This window comes from Magallana gigas, chromosome 6 (genome assembly GCF_963853765.1).
Source record: "Magallana gigas chromosome 6, xbMagGiga1.1, whole genome shotgun sequence".
NCBI lineage: Eukaryota > Metazoa > Mollusca > Bivalvia > Ostreida > Ostreidae > Magallana > Magallana gigas.
In genome coordinates this window covers 51,573,631-51,590,508 of record NC_088858.1, presented here as the reverse complement: position 1 = coordinate 51,590,508, position 16,878 = coordinate 51,573,631, and the positions used below count along the sequence as shown (strand labels likewise).

The 16,878-nt window shown below is 35.6% G+C and overlaps 1 protein-coding gene across 4 annotated transcripts in view; it reads right to left on the bottom strand.

Moving 5' to 3' along the window:
• LOC105321784 (uncharacterized) overlaps positions 1–16,878 on the bottom strand; it is a 29,078-nt gene that overhangs the window by 11,138 nt on the left and 1,062 nt on the right. For 2 of the 4 annotated variants that reach the window (XM_066087397.1, XM_066087398.1), the window contains 2 exons: positions 15,507–16,506; positions 1–941 (listed from right to left, as the gene is read on the bottom strand). The exon at positions 1–941 is cut by the window's left edge and continues 1,127 nt beyond it. In XM_066087397.1, the coding sequence (XP_065943469.1) occupies positions 1–901 (901 nt within the window). In that variant the 5' untranslated portion in view covers positions 902–941; positions 15,507–16,506. Of the gene's footprint in view, positions 942–3,030; positions 3,183–13,021; positions 13,457–15,506; positions 16,507–16,878 lie in introns of those variants that run through there. The other 2 variants (XM_011420235.4, XM_034467245.2) reach the window with 2 other exon arrangements.

Here is a 16,878-nt window from a genome sequence, read left to right as displayed (position 1 = left end):
CTTCGTCATAACTAGGGGGTGGTAGTGTTGGGTCAGTGACAATACTGTCATAGGAGGGAGGTGGAGGATCATGGGTAGAATTTGCACGGTGAGAACTATCGGTATTTGGGAACGAATCGTCAGTTTGTGGCAATGGATCAGAGAAAGAAGATGGTGCTCTGGTTGCATCATTGCTTGTAGTGCTGCTATTATCCATGCGTTGAAAATCCTCATAACTAGGAGGTGGCTGCGGGGGATTATTTACAATACTGTCAAAAAGCGCGGGAATTTCCTGAATAGAATATGCATGTTGATAACTAATGGCATCTTCAGATTCATAGTCAGTGTGTGACAATATAACAGAGTCGGGAGATAGTGATCTAATGTTTGTATTACTTGTAGTACTGCCTCCACCCATGCGCTGAAACTCCTCATAACTAGGAGGTGGATGAGACGACGCGGGGACAACGCTGCCATAGGACGGAGGGGGTATATGTGTCGGGGATGGGTGAGAATAGTCCTCGTTCAGGGATGAATGTATTGAATGGTCGTCCAGCAGCAGACGGTCGGGGGAAGACGTAACTGTAGGTGGCGCTTCAGTGTGTGCATTGTTCCTGCTATTCCTTCTGTCCCCTTCCCAGTACTCACGTACTCTACCTGCTAGTGCTTCCCTGCCTTGATGGATCCTTTTCAAACAAACACTGCAGTCGCAGGAGACATTATCACAGCACGTACATCTAACAGCGTCAAGAAGGAGGGACTTCATGCATTCACAGACGTTTCTCCCAGCTTTACAGCAGACAATACAAATAAATAACATCAAACCCGAGATGAACAAACTAGCGAGTGTGCTACCTGGGTCATAGTTGTCTTCTGAGGGGACAGTGACGTCCGATATATCGGTTGTTGTTCTGATAGCCATCTCGTAGCTAATCAAATGTGACACATTGGGCTACTCAGACCTGAAATTAAAGAAAACAAGAGAATGTTGTGAAATCTTAAAGGTTTACTTTTTGTGGAATCCTGGGACCCATTTTATCAAAAAGTCTAACATATACCGAAATTTAGGATAGGAGATAAAGCATATACCAACTCAAAGAAAGAGGGGAAAGAAGAACTTAGTAACTGGACAATGAATATAATAGGATATTTCTTTGGATGGAATATTCAAAGTACAATAACCGTTTAAAAAGTTTTCAAATGTGATGTAAAAAAACCCATTAGAACTAAGGTGATTGACGCAAATATTTTTTAAAAGTTTAAACAGTTATGAGGGTGGAACGGCCGTGGCCATTTTTATACTACATGTAAAGAGTTCTGTATAAAGATTCTATAGTATAGAATAATATTCAATTTTGAAAGTAACGTATTAAATATATTTAAATTTTCTTGAGCAAATAATAGCTTTTAACGGTTATATCTAAACAATCAAAGAAGATCTGATGATTTTTTTTACAACCCAGCCTCTTTAATTATGGTAAGAAATGTAAAACCTCAGCCCGACTTCGACATTCTGGCCATCAGCCGATGCTTTCACCATTTGTTTCACGACGGATAAACTAGAGGCCCGTGGGTATGCAGGCACGTAGCATCAGGGGGGCCAGGGGGAGCAACAGTGTCTTACTCTGAACTTATCCTGAACTAAATTCTATATGGTAGCGTTCAGATATCAACTACATTACAAAACAAAGTAAATATACCGGGGTATTATAATATTTTTTCATACAGGGCACATTTACAAAGATGTTATCATACACTGTGTAAATATTTTAAATTTCAATTCATTATTAATTTTTGGACTTGGATTTTCAGTTTATTAAAACCTAATCTATAAATACAGGCGCTAACCCGGAGTTTTCTTTAAGGGGAGGGGGTTTGAGGAGAAAATTTGTCGCATGAAGTCAATGTATCTTTGTCTCAAGCCATTATCCAGAGCGGTTTGCGACAATGGAAGTGCATTTAGGCTTGCGGGATTTTTTTTTCGGGGGGGGGGGGGTTGAGGGCCGCTTAGAGACCCAAAATATGTTCAGGAGTCTAGGGGTAAAGCCTCTAAAAGCTTTTAATTTTTTTCTAAATTTTTGGGAGTTTTTAGAATGAATTAAACAAAACTGTACTTGTATATTGTTTGATATATATTTAGAAATAAATTGCATTTTACGAAGGGTTTCATTAAAATAACAATGTATCTTGTATCTAATATCACGTAAAGACTATTGTTTTTCCTTTGATTTTTTTTAAATACAGACCATGCATGTACGAAACACAAAACTATACATAATTTGGAGGAATTCAAATCCCATTTCAAGGCTTTTTGAGAAAGAGGAGTCTGATATGTTCCTAATATGTAGGATACTGACAGTATTCTTTTCAGAAAATTGGCTATAATTCTTTAAAAAAATAATGATGGGATACTATATATTTAAAATTATAATAAAATATCTATTAAAAAAATTCGACTTGTTGAATACTGACATCACAAGCTAAGGGTGTAAAGAAATATCCTACTGTTCTTTCAAGGATTGATTCTAGTGTTTGTAGGATACGTAAATTAATGGCCAATGATCTCATAAATATAATAGTTATTAGATATTGATATTAGATAGATTCACACTCTTTCCTTATCCTACCTCCCTCTTCTTTTTTTCCTCTTTTAAACCCCCCCCCCCCCCCCGGATCAGCCACTCGTATTCTTATAAAATCGTGTCCAAAAATTTAGAATTGGGATAATAATACAAGTTCTTTTTTAATGAAACTTCTACGAGCATTAAAGTTTGCAAAAATAGCCTTAGGACACATCTTCTTCCCCCGGAGAAAAAAATTATTTCTTGGCGTCCACCGGGAAAACTTTTCTGGATCCGCGCAAGAATGTTCTATATATAAATAGGGCTATGTATCAATAGAAAATCATTAGCATTGACCTTCTCACTATAAATTACAAATTACTGATTGTATTCGAGGCTGTATGACAAGAGTTTATCCCACATCTTATGACTTTTGTAACTTTTTAATATTTATACAAAAAGGTAGGAGCCTGATGGTGATTCTACTTACCAGTGAACTATCCTAACTTAAATGGAGTCCATGATTACTACGTTCATTTCACAACCTATATTGGAAATTGGTTCAACATGAATTTAAATGTCTGGTGCTGTTTGCTTTTCACCTTTTATTCTACGTCAAAGGATAAACAGGCCGAGAATTTTAAAGTCTTACATGTATTTATAAGTGAGAATATCGTACGGTGTATAAATTGTTGTAAACAAGCAACCAAACCGAATACTCTTTCTGTATTTGTAGCACACAAAAATAATAAAGCAATATGAGCTGTATTGTTTCGAAAGTTTTGTTTTGCTGCGTAAACATGCTTATGTGATAATTCTGTTGATAATTTAACCTTTGTGATAAATAGGATGAATAGATATCTTTCAATTTTGTCATAATAAAGATTCCTCTACAGTGGAATATATAGCAAATCAATTTTTGTACAGGACGACAATAATGTAATTTTGCATTAATCAGAGCCACAAAATATGTTTCCCTGATAAGATTACGAACAGAAGTTTTTAATCCAACATTTAATGTGTACACGTTCGTGTGTTAAAACGTCAAAAGACTCAATATATAATTTTCTAAGACGAGATGAGATGACATTTGGATGTAATTCCTATCGTATAGTGTAATATCTATATCAAAATAAGGTCATTGCGAATTCGAAACTTCGTTTGATGCACTTTGGGCTTTACTTTGAACAGATCAGGCCAAAGAAGATGGGTGAATAAGGTGTGTAAACTGCCTATATGAGGATAGATAAGATACTATAGAATTAAAATACGAACAAATCTCATAATTTCTTTTTAATTTATTGAAAATAATGTGTATTTACCAAAACATCGATTTATAACCTTTAAATATTTTAAATATTTGGAATAGGTTGATTTAAACTGGCGTACATGAATGTGTGTCAAAACCTCCAAATAGTGTCATTTTTAGAACTTCAATGCCTTTTCTTTTATAGAGTGGGTCTGGGCTCCATATTTTTGTCATAGTCTATGTAAGGTTTAAAGGAAATCAAACCGATTTCAATCAACAAAAACGTGGAGAGATGACCCACTATACTTTTAAATTGTAGTTTTGTATCCCAAAAATTGAACGTTTTAGAGAAATACTTCAAGTCCGTAAATTCGTGGTTGAAGTTGCATTAAGCATTTAACACAAAAGTTTATTGTAACTGAAATGGCTCAGTGGTTAGAGCACTAGACATTAGGTAACATTATAGAGCTAGGGTTTTTAGATTGTAGGTTCGATACCACCAAAACTTTAGAATTCATTTTTTTCTTATCGTTTGTTAAAATATTCAAAACTAATTATAGTTAGAAATTGTGCTTTTGTAAACTTGTAATATTACATCATCTAGTATATTTAGTTGGAAACCAATTAATTTGGAATTGTTTTTTACGACAAAACCAAATGGGCATTTGCGTTATCTTGTTCACCCATCTCCTTTCAACAATGCAATATCATTTCAATACTTTTTTCCATATAAATAAATCTGTGTCGTAGAATAGCATTGATGTTTATCACCAAAATAATTCTGTTTTGCAGTGTGTCCATACAAGGCAATGATTGAGTCAATATACGGAAACATATGAGCTAAACATCAATTCACTGTCAATAAGGTTTATAAGTTGTGAACTGTTCTTTGTGGACAGAAAATTAAACAATACTTAGCGCCGTTTAATGTTAAGCATAGTTATGGCGATCTTCTATATTCTAGAGGTGGAAATTATAACTAACACTAAAAACAACCATTTGCGATTGCAAAACATAGTTTTTTCTAATATAGTCTGATATAGTTTCACGGTTTGTAAAACTGTGATTAACAACACTTTATTATAGTCATCGTATTATAGTTTACAGATGTGAAAATGTCTTTGTCAGCAAAATTTATTGTTAACTTTTATCTACACTTGAATACCTTTCTATAGTTTACAGCCATGAATTATGTTTTTATATGTGAAAACTGTAATTAAGGAATTGTTAACTGTAGTTTGCTGTTTGTAAACTATAGTTAACAGTCGATAAACCTTGTAAATCAAGTGTGATTTTTTGTCAGACTTTGGTGTGCTATTGAAACTTTACAATAAACTAATCGCCCGTTGTTCTGGATATTTAGCATATACTGAACCCAGTGACTCAACATGGCACCGACCTATGTTCATTCTACGTATCGTCTAGACGTTTGTACATGTGTTGTGTTTTAATATTAACAACACAAAAGACAAGACTCATTCTTTTTCAAGGCTTACATTTATATTCATACTGATGTTTGTTAGTATGAAATATATTTGTATCGTCGCTGCAAAGCCATTATATACGCTCTTGGTCAGGGAGCTAGGGTTACCTAAAAATTGGAAAAGCTTTACAATAAGAGCAATATTTCATGCATTGTAACCAAATATAAGGATAGCATATCCTTTTTTTCTTCCATCCATCTACAGCTAGGGCTTCTAGGATACACTCAGCTCTCTTGGGTTTATTATCATACCCTATCTCAAGTTTTAAAATTGAATCAAGAATTAAGAAGAATAAACAATTATGGTAAGTATTTTTAAAATATTAAAATAAGCAGCACCGCCTGGTTTAATTGCCTAGATTTGTTAATCATTGACTTATTAATTTAAAAGCATTCAAGTATATTCATGTAAATGCAGCCGTTTAATTGTTACAGTAGTTCATTCATTTGATAAAACAATGGAGAACTTAAGGTCACTGATGAGCGAGCATTGTACTAGTACTTGCTCACAGATAAATAAATAAAATGATCGTTTACTGGTGATGATGGAGAGGAGATGGGTGATCTTCTAATGTCTGCATCCTTTATAGTGCTGCTACCTCCCATGCCTTACACTTCCTCATAACTAGGGGGCGGAAATGCGGGGTCAGTGACCACACTGTCATAGGAGGGAGGTGGAGGATCCTGGCTAGAATTTGCACGGTGAGAACTATCGATATTCGGGAACGAATGGTCAGTTGGCGGCAATGGATCAGAGAAGGACGATGGTGCTCTGGTTGCATCATTGCTTGTAGTGCTGCTATCATCCATGAGTTGAAAATCCTCATTACTAGGAGGTGGCTGCGAGGAGTTATTTACAATACTGTCAAAAGGCACGGGAATTTCTTGAGTAGAGTATGCATGTTGATAACTAATGGCATCTTCAGATTCATAGTCAGTGTGTAATAATGTAACAGAGTCGGGAGATAGTGCTCTAATGTGTGTATTGTTTGTAGTGCTGCTGCCGTCCATGCGTTGGAACTCCTCATAACTAGGAGGTGGATGAGAGGATTCATTGACAACGCTGCCATAGGACGGCGGGGGTATATGTGTCGGGGATGGGTGAGAATAGTCCTCGTTCAGGGATGAATGTACTGGATAATCGTCCAATAGCAGACGATCAGGAGAAGACGTAACTGTAGGTGGCGCTTCAGTGTGTGCATTGTTCCTGCTATTCCTCCTGTCCCCTTCCCAGTATTCACGTACTCTACTTGCTAGTGCTTCGCTGCCTTGATGGATCCTTTTCAAACAAACACTGCAGTCGCAAGAGACATGATCAAGGCACGTACATCTAACAGCGTCAAGAAGGAGGGACTTCATGTATTCACAGATGTTTCTCCCAGCTTTAAAGCAGACAATACAAATAAATAACAACAAACCCGAGAATAACAAACTAATGAGTGTGCTAGCGGAGTCCATGTTGTCTTATGAGGGGACAGTGACGTCCGATATATCGGTTGGTGTTCTGATAGCCATCTCGTAGCTAAACAAATGTGACAAATTGAGCTACTCAGACCTGAAATTAAAGAAAACAAGAGAATGTTTTGAAATATTTAAGGTATACCTTTTGTGGAATCTTGGGACCCATTTTATCAAAAAGTCTAACATATACCGAAATTTAGGATAGGAGATAAAGCATATACCAACTCAAAGAAAGAGGGGAAAGAAGAACTTAGTAACTGGACAATGGATATAATAGGATATTTCAATGGATGAAATATTCAAAGTACAATAACCGTTTAAAAAGTTTTCAAATGTGAAGTAAAAAAAAACCCGTTAGAACTAAGGTGATTGACGCAAATATTTTTTAAAAGTTTAAACAGATATGAGGGTGAAACGGCCGTGGCCATTTTTATACTACATGTAAAGAGTTTTGTATAAAGATACTATAGTATAGAATAATATTCAAGTTTGAAAGTTACGTATTATATATATATATATATATATATATATATATATATATATATATATATATATATATATATATATATATATATATAAAAGCACTAAAAATAACCAACGACACGAACAATAAAGTAAAATATTGTCAAATTTTCGGGACAACCCGTCCCTTCTTCAGGACAAAAAAATAATATAATATAAAAACTACATAAGAAAGAAGAAAAACATCTACAAAACTAGCACTAAACTAAACTAAATGATATATAAAAACTAGATAATGTTAAAACACCGGATCAAAACGTGGCAGCTACATCTTTATATTTAAGAATTCGAGCCCGAGAAAGAAAAATCCCGTCCGACGCAGCGGACGGTCTGTGAAGAAGTGCTGAAAGATAACGCGAACGAATTAACTTGCTAATTGGGGGTTGCTGTTAATTAAGTTGTACTAGTAAGATAATTCGTAGTGAAAGTTTGTAGGGAAGATTGGCCCTGTAAAAGACCACATAAATAATCATGAATGTAAAAACTAATGGAAGTGAAATAAAGCAAAAGAACAAAACCGATTAAGGAAATAGCTAATAATTTGAATAAATAACATGATTAATAGTTTGTACATGGACCGAAAAAGATGAAGATGGTGATATTGCTACGAAAACAAATCAGTACTTAGTTGATGTTCATTTTGGTGAAGTCACTTAATTTGTTAATGCCGTCAGGGCGGAATGACTTCAGTCTATGCATCCAAAATTTTTCTTTGTTTTTTCTCTCCGCATCTGTCCAGTTAGGGTTGTGATCAATGACCAAAACCATCATGTCCTCCCATTTGTGATCATCTAAATTAAAATGTTCCCCGACGGGTTCTTTAATTTTCTTAGTTTTGATGGTGGAACGATGATTATTGATGCGCCTGCGGAGGTCTCCTGTTTCCCCTACGTATTGTTTCTGACAAAATTTACAATTGATGAGATATACACAATTGTCCGTACGACAAGAAGTATTTGCGAAAATTTTGTAAGTACGGCCAGTAATGGGGCTAGAGAAGTCGTCTGCATCAGAGCTGTGTTTGCACAACAGACATCTGGTGTCAGAACAAGTTCTAAAGCCACCATTAGGCAGAGGGTTCTTTAGTTTGGTTCTTACCACCATGTCCTTAAGGTTTCTAGGGCGCTTGAAAGCTGCCATCGGGGGGTTTTTGAAAACCTCAACCATTTTATCATTGCTGTAAAGGATTGGTAGGTTCTTCTTTAAGACTGCATTTAGGCCCCTAAGGACAGGGTGGTAAGTAGTGACAAATGGGACCTTGTTGTCTTCGTTTTTGGGTTTATATTTCAGAAGGGATAAACGATCCTCTTTAGCTAAATCATCAATTGCATTTTGTACAGAGTGCGAGCTGTAGCCCCTGGCACATAAGTGGGATTTTAGGAGTTGACTTTGCTCAGAGTATAGTTCTTGAGTTGAACAAATACGTCCGACTCTGGTGGCTAGGCCTTTTGGTATGCCTCTAAACGTATGAGGTGGGTGGCAGCTAGACGTCATTAAATAGAGGTGGGAATCTGTAGGTTTAGTATGAAGATTGAAATCGAGTTTACCATCGACTAAAGTTGAAGTAGTGTCAAGAAACGTGTTGTTGAATGAGGAAATTTTAGTCGTAAATTTGATAGAATGATGGAAAGAATTGACAAAGGTAATAAAATCATCGAGGTTGTTTCTGTTGTCAACCCACTTCATTTCGATGTCGTCTATGAAGCGCAACCAACTAAGAGGTTTGAAGGGTGACTGTGTTAGTAGGTTACGCTCTAGATTACCCATGAATATATTGGCATAAGATGGTGCCATTTTGGTGCCCATAGCAGTGCCACTGACTTGAAGGTAGTGTTCTCCATTGAACATAAAATTATTGAATTTTAGAACATGCTCTAGGAGCTTGGTGAGAGATTCAGTTGAAGGGATCTGAACCTCTCTAGCGTCCCATACCTCTTTACAGGCTGCAATACCTTCGTCATGCGGAATGTTGGTGTAAAGGGATGTGACATCCATCGTCACGAGAATAGTATTATCTGGAAGATTTGAAGATGGCGTTTTGTTAAGATAATCCGTTGTATCTTTAAGATATGACGGTAAATTTTCAACATGTGGACGGAGATGAAGGTCGATGAATTCTGAAATTTTTTCAGTGGGATGTCCAATGGCACTTACTATGGGACGTCCTGGCATTCCAGGTTTGTGAATTTTTGGAAGAACATAAAATTGGCCGGGCTTACAGTTGATAGGAAGAAGGGTAGAATAAATATTGTAACCAATTTCATTATTTTCAAACATAGTATCTAATGTTTTGGTAATAGTATTTGAGAAGTCATCTGTAGGATCAGTGTCAAGCTTTTGGTAAAAACGTTCATCTGACAATTGTCTGTATGCTTCTGCAAGATATTTGTCTTGGTCCATCACAACAATTGTTGACCCTTTATCTGCTTTTTTAATGACGATATCTTCCCGGTTCTTTAGGGTTTGTAATGCTGATCTTTCTTCTTTATTTAGATTATCCGGGTGTCTGTGTTGTTTGGAAAGGAGTTTCTCGATGTCTGACTCGACAGCTTCTATATATGATTCTAAGGCTCCGCATTTACCAGGGGCTGGTTCCCAGTTGCTCTTAGGTCTATATAGTTTATGGTTTTCAAGGTCTTGTAAAGAAGTTTGGGACTTGTCACCTACATCAGAACTGGAGTCTTTTCTAGAGAAATGTTCTTTCAGTCTAAGTCTACGGAAAAAAGCCCTAGTGTCCTCTCTTACAGCTCTTTCGTTTACTTCCCGGGGTGTAGGGCAAAAGTTGAGGCCTTTGGAAAGCAGTGATGTTTCGGATTCGGTAAGAGATACACTAGAAACGTTAAGTACAGGACAAACCTTAGCGTTAGAATTATCCCCGTCTGTTGTTGGAACTGTTTTCCGTACAAAGCGTCTACAACGGGGTGCTTTGGTTTTCTTGTGAGACACGTTATTAATGTTGTTTGTCCTGCTGTTAAATTTTAAACTGATATTATCACGGACGAATTTCTTTTCCTGTGTTTTTAGTAAGTTTTTGGTGAGGGCCTCATTGTAAGTACGAATGATATTGTTGGCTTCCCTCAAGTCCGCGTCAGAGTTAGTTTTGGTAAGAGATAAATTCAGAGCTGTGATGTTGTTCTCGTATTGTTGTAACTTGTGATGGTCCCAAGAAAGGCAGAGTGACATAAGTTCTTTTGAGCATCTCTTGAGAATGCTTTCCCAACGTGTCATGAAATTTTTGGAAACCGGTCCAACATTTGGTTCAGAATTGATTTTGAAACCTTTTGGTATCGTGTCACATTGTAAATATGCTTCAATATTGGAGATCCTGTGTTGAGATTTTATAGATTTTTTATGCTGATTTTTAAGGAGTTTAAATGTTTGGCTACTTTGAATTGACATTATTAATGCGTAATAAAGAGAAACGAAAAGCCGGAATGAATAGATGGGGTCACGATCAAATTGAATAAAAGTTACGAAAATAACGTCAGGCCGAATTGTTGTAGGAACGTTATGAAATGTATGGAAGAGTAACGAAATTTGAATGAACACGAAGGATTCAAGTACGTTTGTAGTAAAGAAACATGGCAGGGAACAAGTGAAACAAATGAAACAATAATAAATAAACAAATGTAAATGTCCAGAGATAAACGAGTGGATCAAAAGATACCGTTGGTGAAAAAGATATAAGAAGCACTAGCAAACCAACAACACTCGTTATCTAAAGTGTCGGATAGATGTAGCTGCCACGTTTTGATCCGGTGTTTTAACATTATCTAGTTTTTATATATCATTTAGTTTAGTTTAGTGCTAGTTTTGTAGATGTTTTTCTTCTTTCTTATGTAGTTTTTATATTATATTATTTTGTTGTCCTGAAGAAGGGACGGGTTGTCCCGAAAATTTGACAATATTTTACTTTATTGTTCGTGTCGTTGGTTATTTTTAGTGCTTTTTTATATCTCATCTTATAACCTTGTATCTTTTGATCCGACACTTTAGATAACGAGTGTTGTTGGTTTGCTAGTGCTTCTTTTATATATATATATATATATATATATATATATATATATATATATATATATATATATATATATATATATATATACATATATTCTTGAGCAAATAATAGCTTTTAACGGTTATATCTAAACAATCAAAGAAGATCTGATGGGTTTTTTTTACAACCCAGCCTCTTTAATTATGGTAAGAAATGTAAAACCTCAGCCCGACTTCGACATTCTGGCCATCAGTCGACGCTTTGACCATTTGTTACACGACGGATAAACTAGAGGCCCGTGGGTAAGAGAGCTAATGTGAGCAACAGTGTCTTACTCTGAACTTATCCTGAACTAAATTCCATATGGTAGATATCAACTACAGTACAAAACAATGTAAATATACCGGGGTATTATCATATTTTTTCATACAGGGCACATTTACAAAGATGTTATCATACACTGTGTAAATATTTTGAATTTCATGACTTGGATTATTATTAAAACCTAATCTAAAAATACAGGCGCAAACCCGGATTTTTTTTTAAGGGGAGGGGGTTTGAGGAGAAAATTTGTCGCATGAAGTAAATGTATCTTTGTCTCAAGCCATTATCCAGAGCGGTTTGCGACAATGGAAGTGCATTTAGGCTTGCGGGGTTTTTTTTTTGGGGGGGGGGGGATTGAGGGCCGCTTAGAGACCCAAAATATGCTCAGGAGTCTAGGGGGTAAAGCCTTTAAAAGCTTTTAAAATTTTTCTAAATTTTTGGGAGTGTTTAGAATGAATTAAACAAAACTGTGCTTGTATATTGTTTGATATATATTTAGAAATAATAAAATAACAATAAATCTTGCATCTAATATCACGTAAAGACTATTGTTTTGTTTTGTTTTTTGATTTTTTTAAATACAGACCATGTATATGCATGTACGAAACACAAAACTATACATAATTTGGGGGAATTCAAGTCCCATTTCAAGGATTTTTGAGAAAGAGGATTCGGAGATGATCCTAATACGTAGGATACTGACAGTATTCTTTTCTGAAAATTGGCTATAATTCTTTTTAAAAAATAAGGATAGGATAATATATATTTAAAACAACAAATTATAATTAAAATTATAATAAAATATCTATAAAAAAAATTCGACTTCTTGAATATTGACATCACAAGCTAAGGGTGTAAAGAAATATCCTACTGTTCTTTCAAGGATTAATTCTAGTGTTTGTAGGATACGTTAATTAATGGCCAATGATCTCATAAATATGATTGTTATTAGATATTGATATTAGATAGATTCACACTCTTTCCTTCTTTTCCTACCTCCCTCTTCTTTTTTCTTTTTTTAACCCCCCCCCCCTCCCGGATCAGCCACTGGTATTCTTATAAAATCGTGTCCAAAAATTGAGAATTGGGATAATAAATACAAGTTCTTTTTTAATGAAACTTATAAAATAATATGAATTTCATTCTACGAGCATTAAAGTTTGCAAAAAGCCCTAGGAGACCTCTTCTTCCCCCGGAGAAAAAAATTATTTCTTGGCGTCCACCGGGAAAACTTTTCTGGATCCGCGCAAGAATGTTCTATATATAAATAGGGCTATGTATCAATAGAAAATCATTAACATTGATCGTACCCTTCTCACTATAAATAACAAATTACTGATTGTATTCGAGGCTGTATGACAAGAGTGTATCTCACATCTTATGACTTTTGTAACTTTTTAATATTTATACAAAAAGGTAAGAGCCTGATGGTGATTCTACTTACTTACCCGTGAACTATCCTAACTTAAATGGAGTCCATGATCACTACGTTCATTTCACAACCTATATTGAAAATGGGTTCAACATGAATTTAAATGCCTGGTGCTGTTTGCTTTTCACCTTTTATTCTACGTCAAAGGATAAACAGACCGAGAAATTTAAAGTCTTGCATGTATTTATAAATAATTTGTATAAGTGAGAATATCGTTCGGTGTATAAATTACTGTAAACAAGCAACCAAACCGAATACTCTTTCTGTATTTGTAAAAAAAAATTAAAGCAATATGAGCTGTATATTTTTGTTTTGTTTTGCTGCGTAAACATGCTAATGTGATAACTGTGTTTATAATAGGATGAATAGAAATCTTTCAATTTTGCCATAATAAAGATTCCTCTACAGTGGAATATATAGCAAATCAACTTTTGTACAGGACGACAATAATGTTATTTTGCTTTAATCAGAGCCACAAAATATGTTTCCCTGATAAGATTACGAACAGAAGTTTTTAATCCAACATTTAATGTCTACACGTTCGTGTGTTAGAACGTCGAAAGACTCAATATATAATTTCTAAGACGAGATGAGATGACATTTGGATGCAATTCCTATCGTATAGTGTAATATCTATATCAAAATAAGGTCATTGCGAATTCGAAACTACGTTTGATGCACTTTGGGCTTTACTTAGAACAGATCAGGCCTTTCAACAGTGCAATATCATTTCAATACTTTTTTCCATATAAATAAATCTGTGTCGCAGAATAGCATTGATGTTTATCACCAAAATAATTCTGTTTTGCAGTGTGTCCATACAAGGCAATGATTGAGTCAATATACGGAAACATATGAGCTAACATCAATTCACTGTCAATAAACTAAGTTTATAAGTTGTGAACTGTTCTTTGTGGACAGAAAATTAAACAATATTTAGCGCCGTTTTCTGTAAAGCATATAGTTATGGCGATCTTCTATATTTTCTAGAGGTGGAAACTATAGCTAACACTAAAAACAACCATTTGCGATTGCAAAACATAGTTTTTTCTGATATAGTTTCACGGTTTGTAAAACTGTGATTAACAACACTTTATTATAGTTATCGAATTATAGTTTACAGATGTGAAATTGTCTTTGTCAGCAAAATTTATTGTTAACTTTTATTTACATTTGAATACCATTCTATAGTTTACAGCCATGAAGTATGTTTTATAGGTGAAAACTGGAATTGTTAGCTGTAGTTTGCTGTTTGGAAACTATAGTTACCAGTCGATAAACCTTGTAAATCAACTGTGATATTTTTCAGACTTTGGTGTGCAATAGAAACTTAACAATAAACTAATCGTCCGTTGTTCTGGATATTTAGCAGATACTGAACCCTGACTCAACATGGCACCGACCTATGTTGATTCTACGTATCATCTAGACGTTTGTACATGTGTTGTGTATTAATATTAACAACACAAAAGAATAGACTCATTCTTTTTCAAGACTTGAATACTGATGTTCTAAGTATGAAATATATATTTGTATCGTCGCTGCAAAGCCATTATATACGTTCTTGGTCAGGGATATGAAACACACATGAAACAGCCCATGAGGCCACAGGGATGTTACATCTCAGGTCATCAATTTCATAATTTATATTCTTCTTGCCCTAGAGATGCTTCAAATACAAAATGATGAAATAGGGCCTTGTACAGTGTAGTTTTCAAGAAAAAGTTTAAAAATGTAAAATTTTTAAAGCACGATTTACGTCGCACGACATACGTCGTACAAAGGACGATGTACCATGACGGACAAAGACCAATAGCAAGCAATAGGTCTCGTATGTAGCTAAGGTTACCTAAAAATTGGAAAAGCTTTACAATAAGAGCAATATTTCATGCATTGTAACCAGATATAAGGATAACAGATCCTTTTTTTCATCCATCCATCTACAGCTAGGGCTTCTAAGAAACACTCGGCTCTCTTTGCTTTATAATCATACCCTATCTCAAGTTTTAAAATTGAATCAAGAATAAAGAAGAAGAAACAAATATGGTAAGTATTTAATAAGCAGCACCGCCTGGTTTGATTTCCTAGATTTGTTAAATAAATCATTGACTTATTAATACATTCATTACACATTCATTACAGCATATTTTGGCTTATCGACTCTTTGGCGTGACCATCAAACTTTGGCGTCTTTTATATATAATATATATCTATATTTCTATGTGTGTGTGTGCTTTTAATACGGGCATCTTTTACACATTCAAACCTTATTATGCAAATATTTCTCCGTTTTAATATTACGGATTTAAAAGCATTCATGTAAATGCAGCCTTGTTAAATTGTTACAGTACAATTGAGAACTTAAGGTCACTGATGCGCGAGCATTGTACTCGTTCATAGATGAATGTATATAATGATCGTTTCTTTATAAGGATGAAGAGAAGATGAGTGATCTTCTAATGTTTGCATTGCTTCTAGTGCTGCTAACTCCCGTGCCTTACATTTCGTCATAACTAGGGGGTGGTAGTGCGGGGTCAGTGACAACACTGTCATAGGAGGGAGGTGGAGGATCCTGGCTAGAATTTGCACGGTGAGAACTATCGTTATTCGGAAACGAATCGTCAGTTGGTGGCAATGGAACAAAGCAGGAAGATGGTGCTCTGGCTGCATTGCTTGTATGGCTGCTATCATCCATGCGTTGAAAATCCTCATAACAAGATGATGGTTGCGAGGAGTTATTTAAAATACTGTCAAAAAGCACAGGAATTTCTTGAGTAGAATTTGCAAGTTGATAACTAATGGCACTCACAAATGAGTCGTCAGAATCATAGTCATTTTGTGCAGGTATAACAGAGTCAGCAGAAAGTGCTCTTATGATGGCATTGGTGCTGACATCCATGCGCTGAAACTCCTCATAACTAGGAGGTGGACAAGAGGATGCAGTGACAACGCTGCCATAGGATGGCGGGGGGATATGTGTCGGGGATGGGTGAGAATAGTCCTCGTTCAGGGATGAATGTATTGAATGGTCGTCCAGCAGCAAACGATCGGGGGAGGCGTAACTGTAGGTGGCGCTTCAGTGTGTGCATTGTTCCTGCTATTGCTTCTGTACCTTTCCCAGTATTCACGTACTCTACTTGCTAGTGCTTCCCTGCCTTGATGGATCCTTTTCAAACAGCTACTGCAGTCGCAGGAGACATGATCACAGCACGTCAATCTATCAGACACATCATCACAACACGTTAATCTACTCGAGGCATTATCACAGCACGTAGATCTAACACCCTGGAGAAGGAAGGACTTGATGCATTCACAGATGTTTCTACCTGCTTTACAGCAGAAAATACAAATAAGTAACATCACAGCCGAGAGGAGAAAATTAGCGATTGTGCCTTTGGAGCCATCTTTGGAAGAGACGGTAACGTCCGAGATATCAGTTGTTGTTTTCATGTCCACCTCGTGTGTGATGTAATAACTTTATATACAGTGAGGTACTCAGACCTGTAATAAAAGAAAACAAGAGAATGTTGTGTAATCTTTAAGGTACTAGTATCCTATATATGGAACCCTGGGAGCCATTTTATCAGAAAGTCTAACTTACGACGAAGGTAAGGCATATGCCAACTCAAAGAAAGAGGAGAAAAGAGGAACTAGACAATGGAGATTATGGGATATTCATTCATCTTTTTCAAAATTTTGCAAATGTGAAAAAAACCCATTAGAACTAAGATGATTGACGCCGATATTCCTTTACATTTAAAACAATAATAAGGGCTTCAGTGTTGTTGCCATTTTTAGACTGTATTGCTCTTCCTTCTTATGAAGAAAAGCTTTGTAAAAAGATATAAGATAATATTCAAGTTTGAAAGTTAC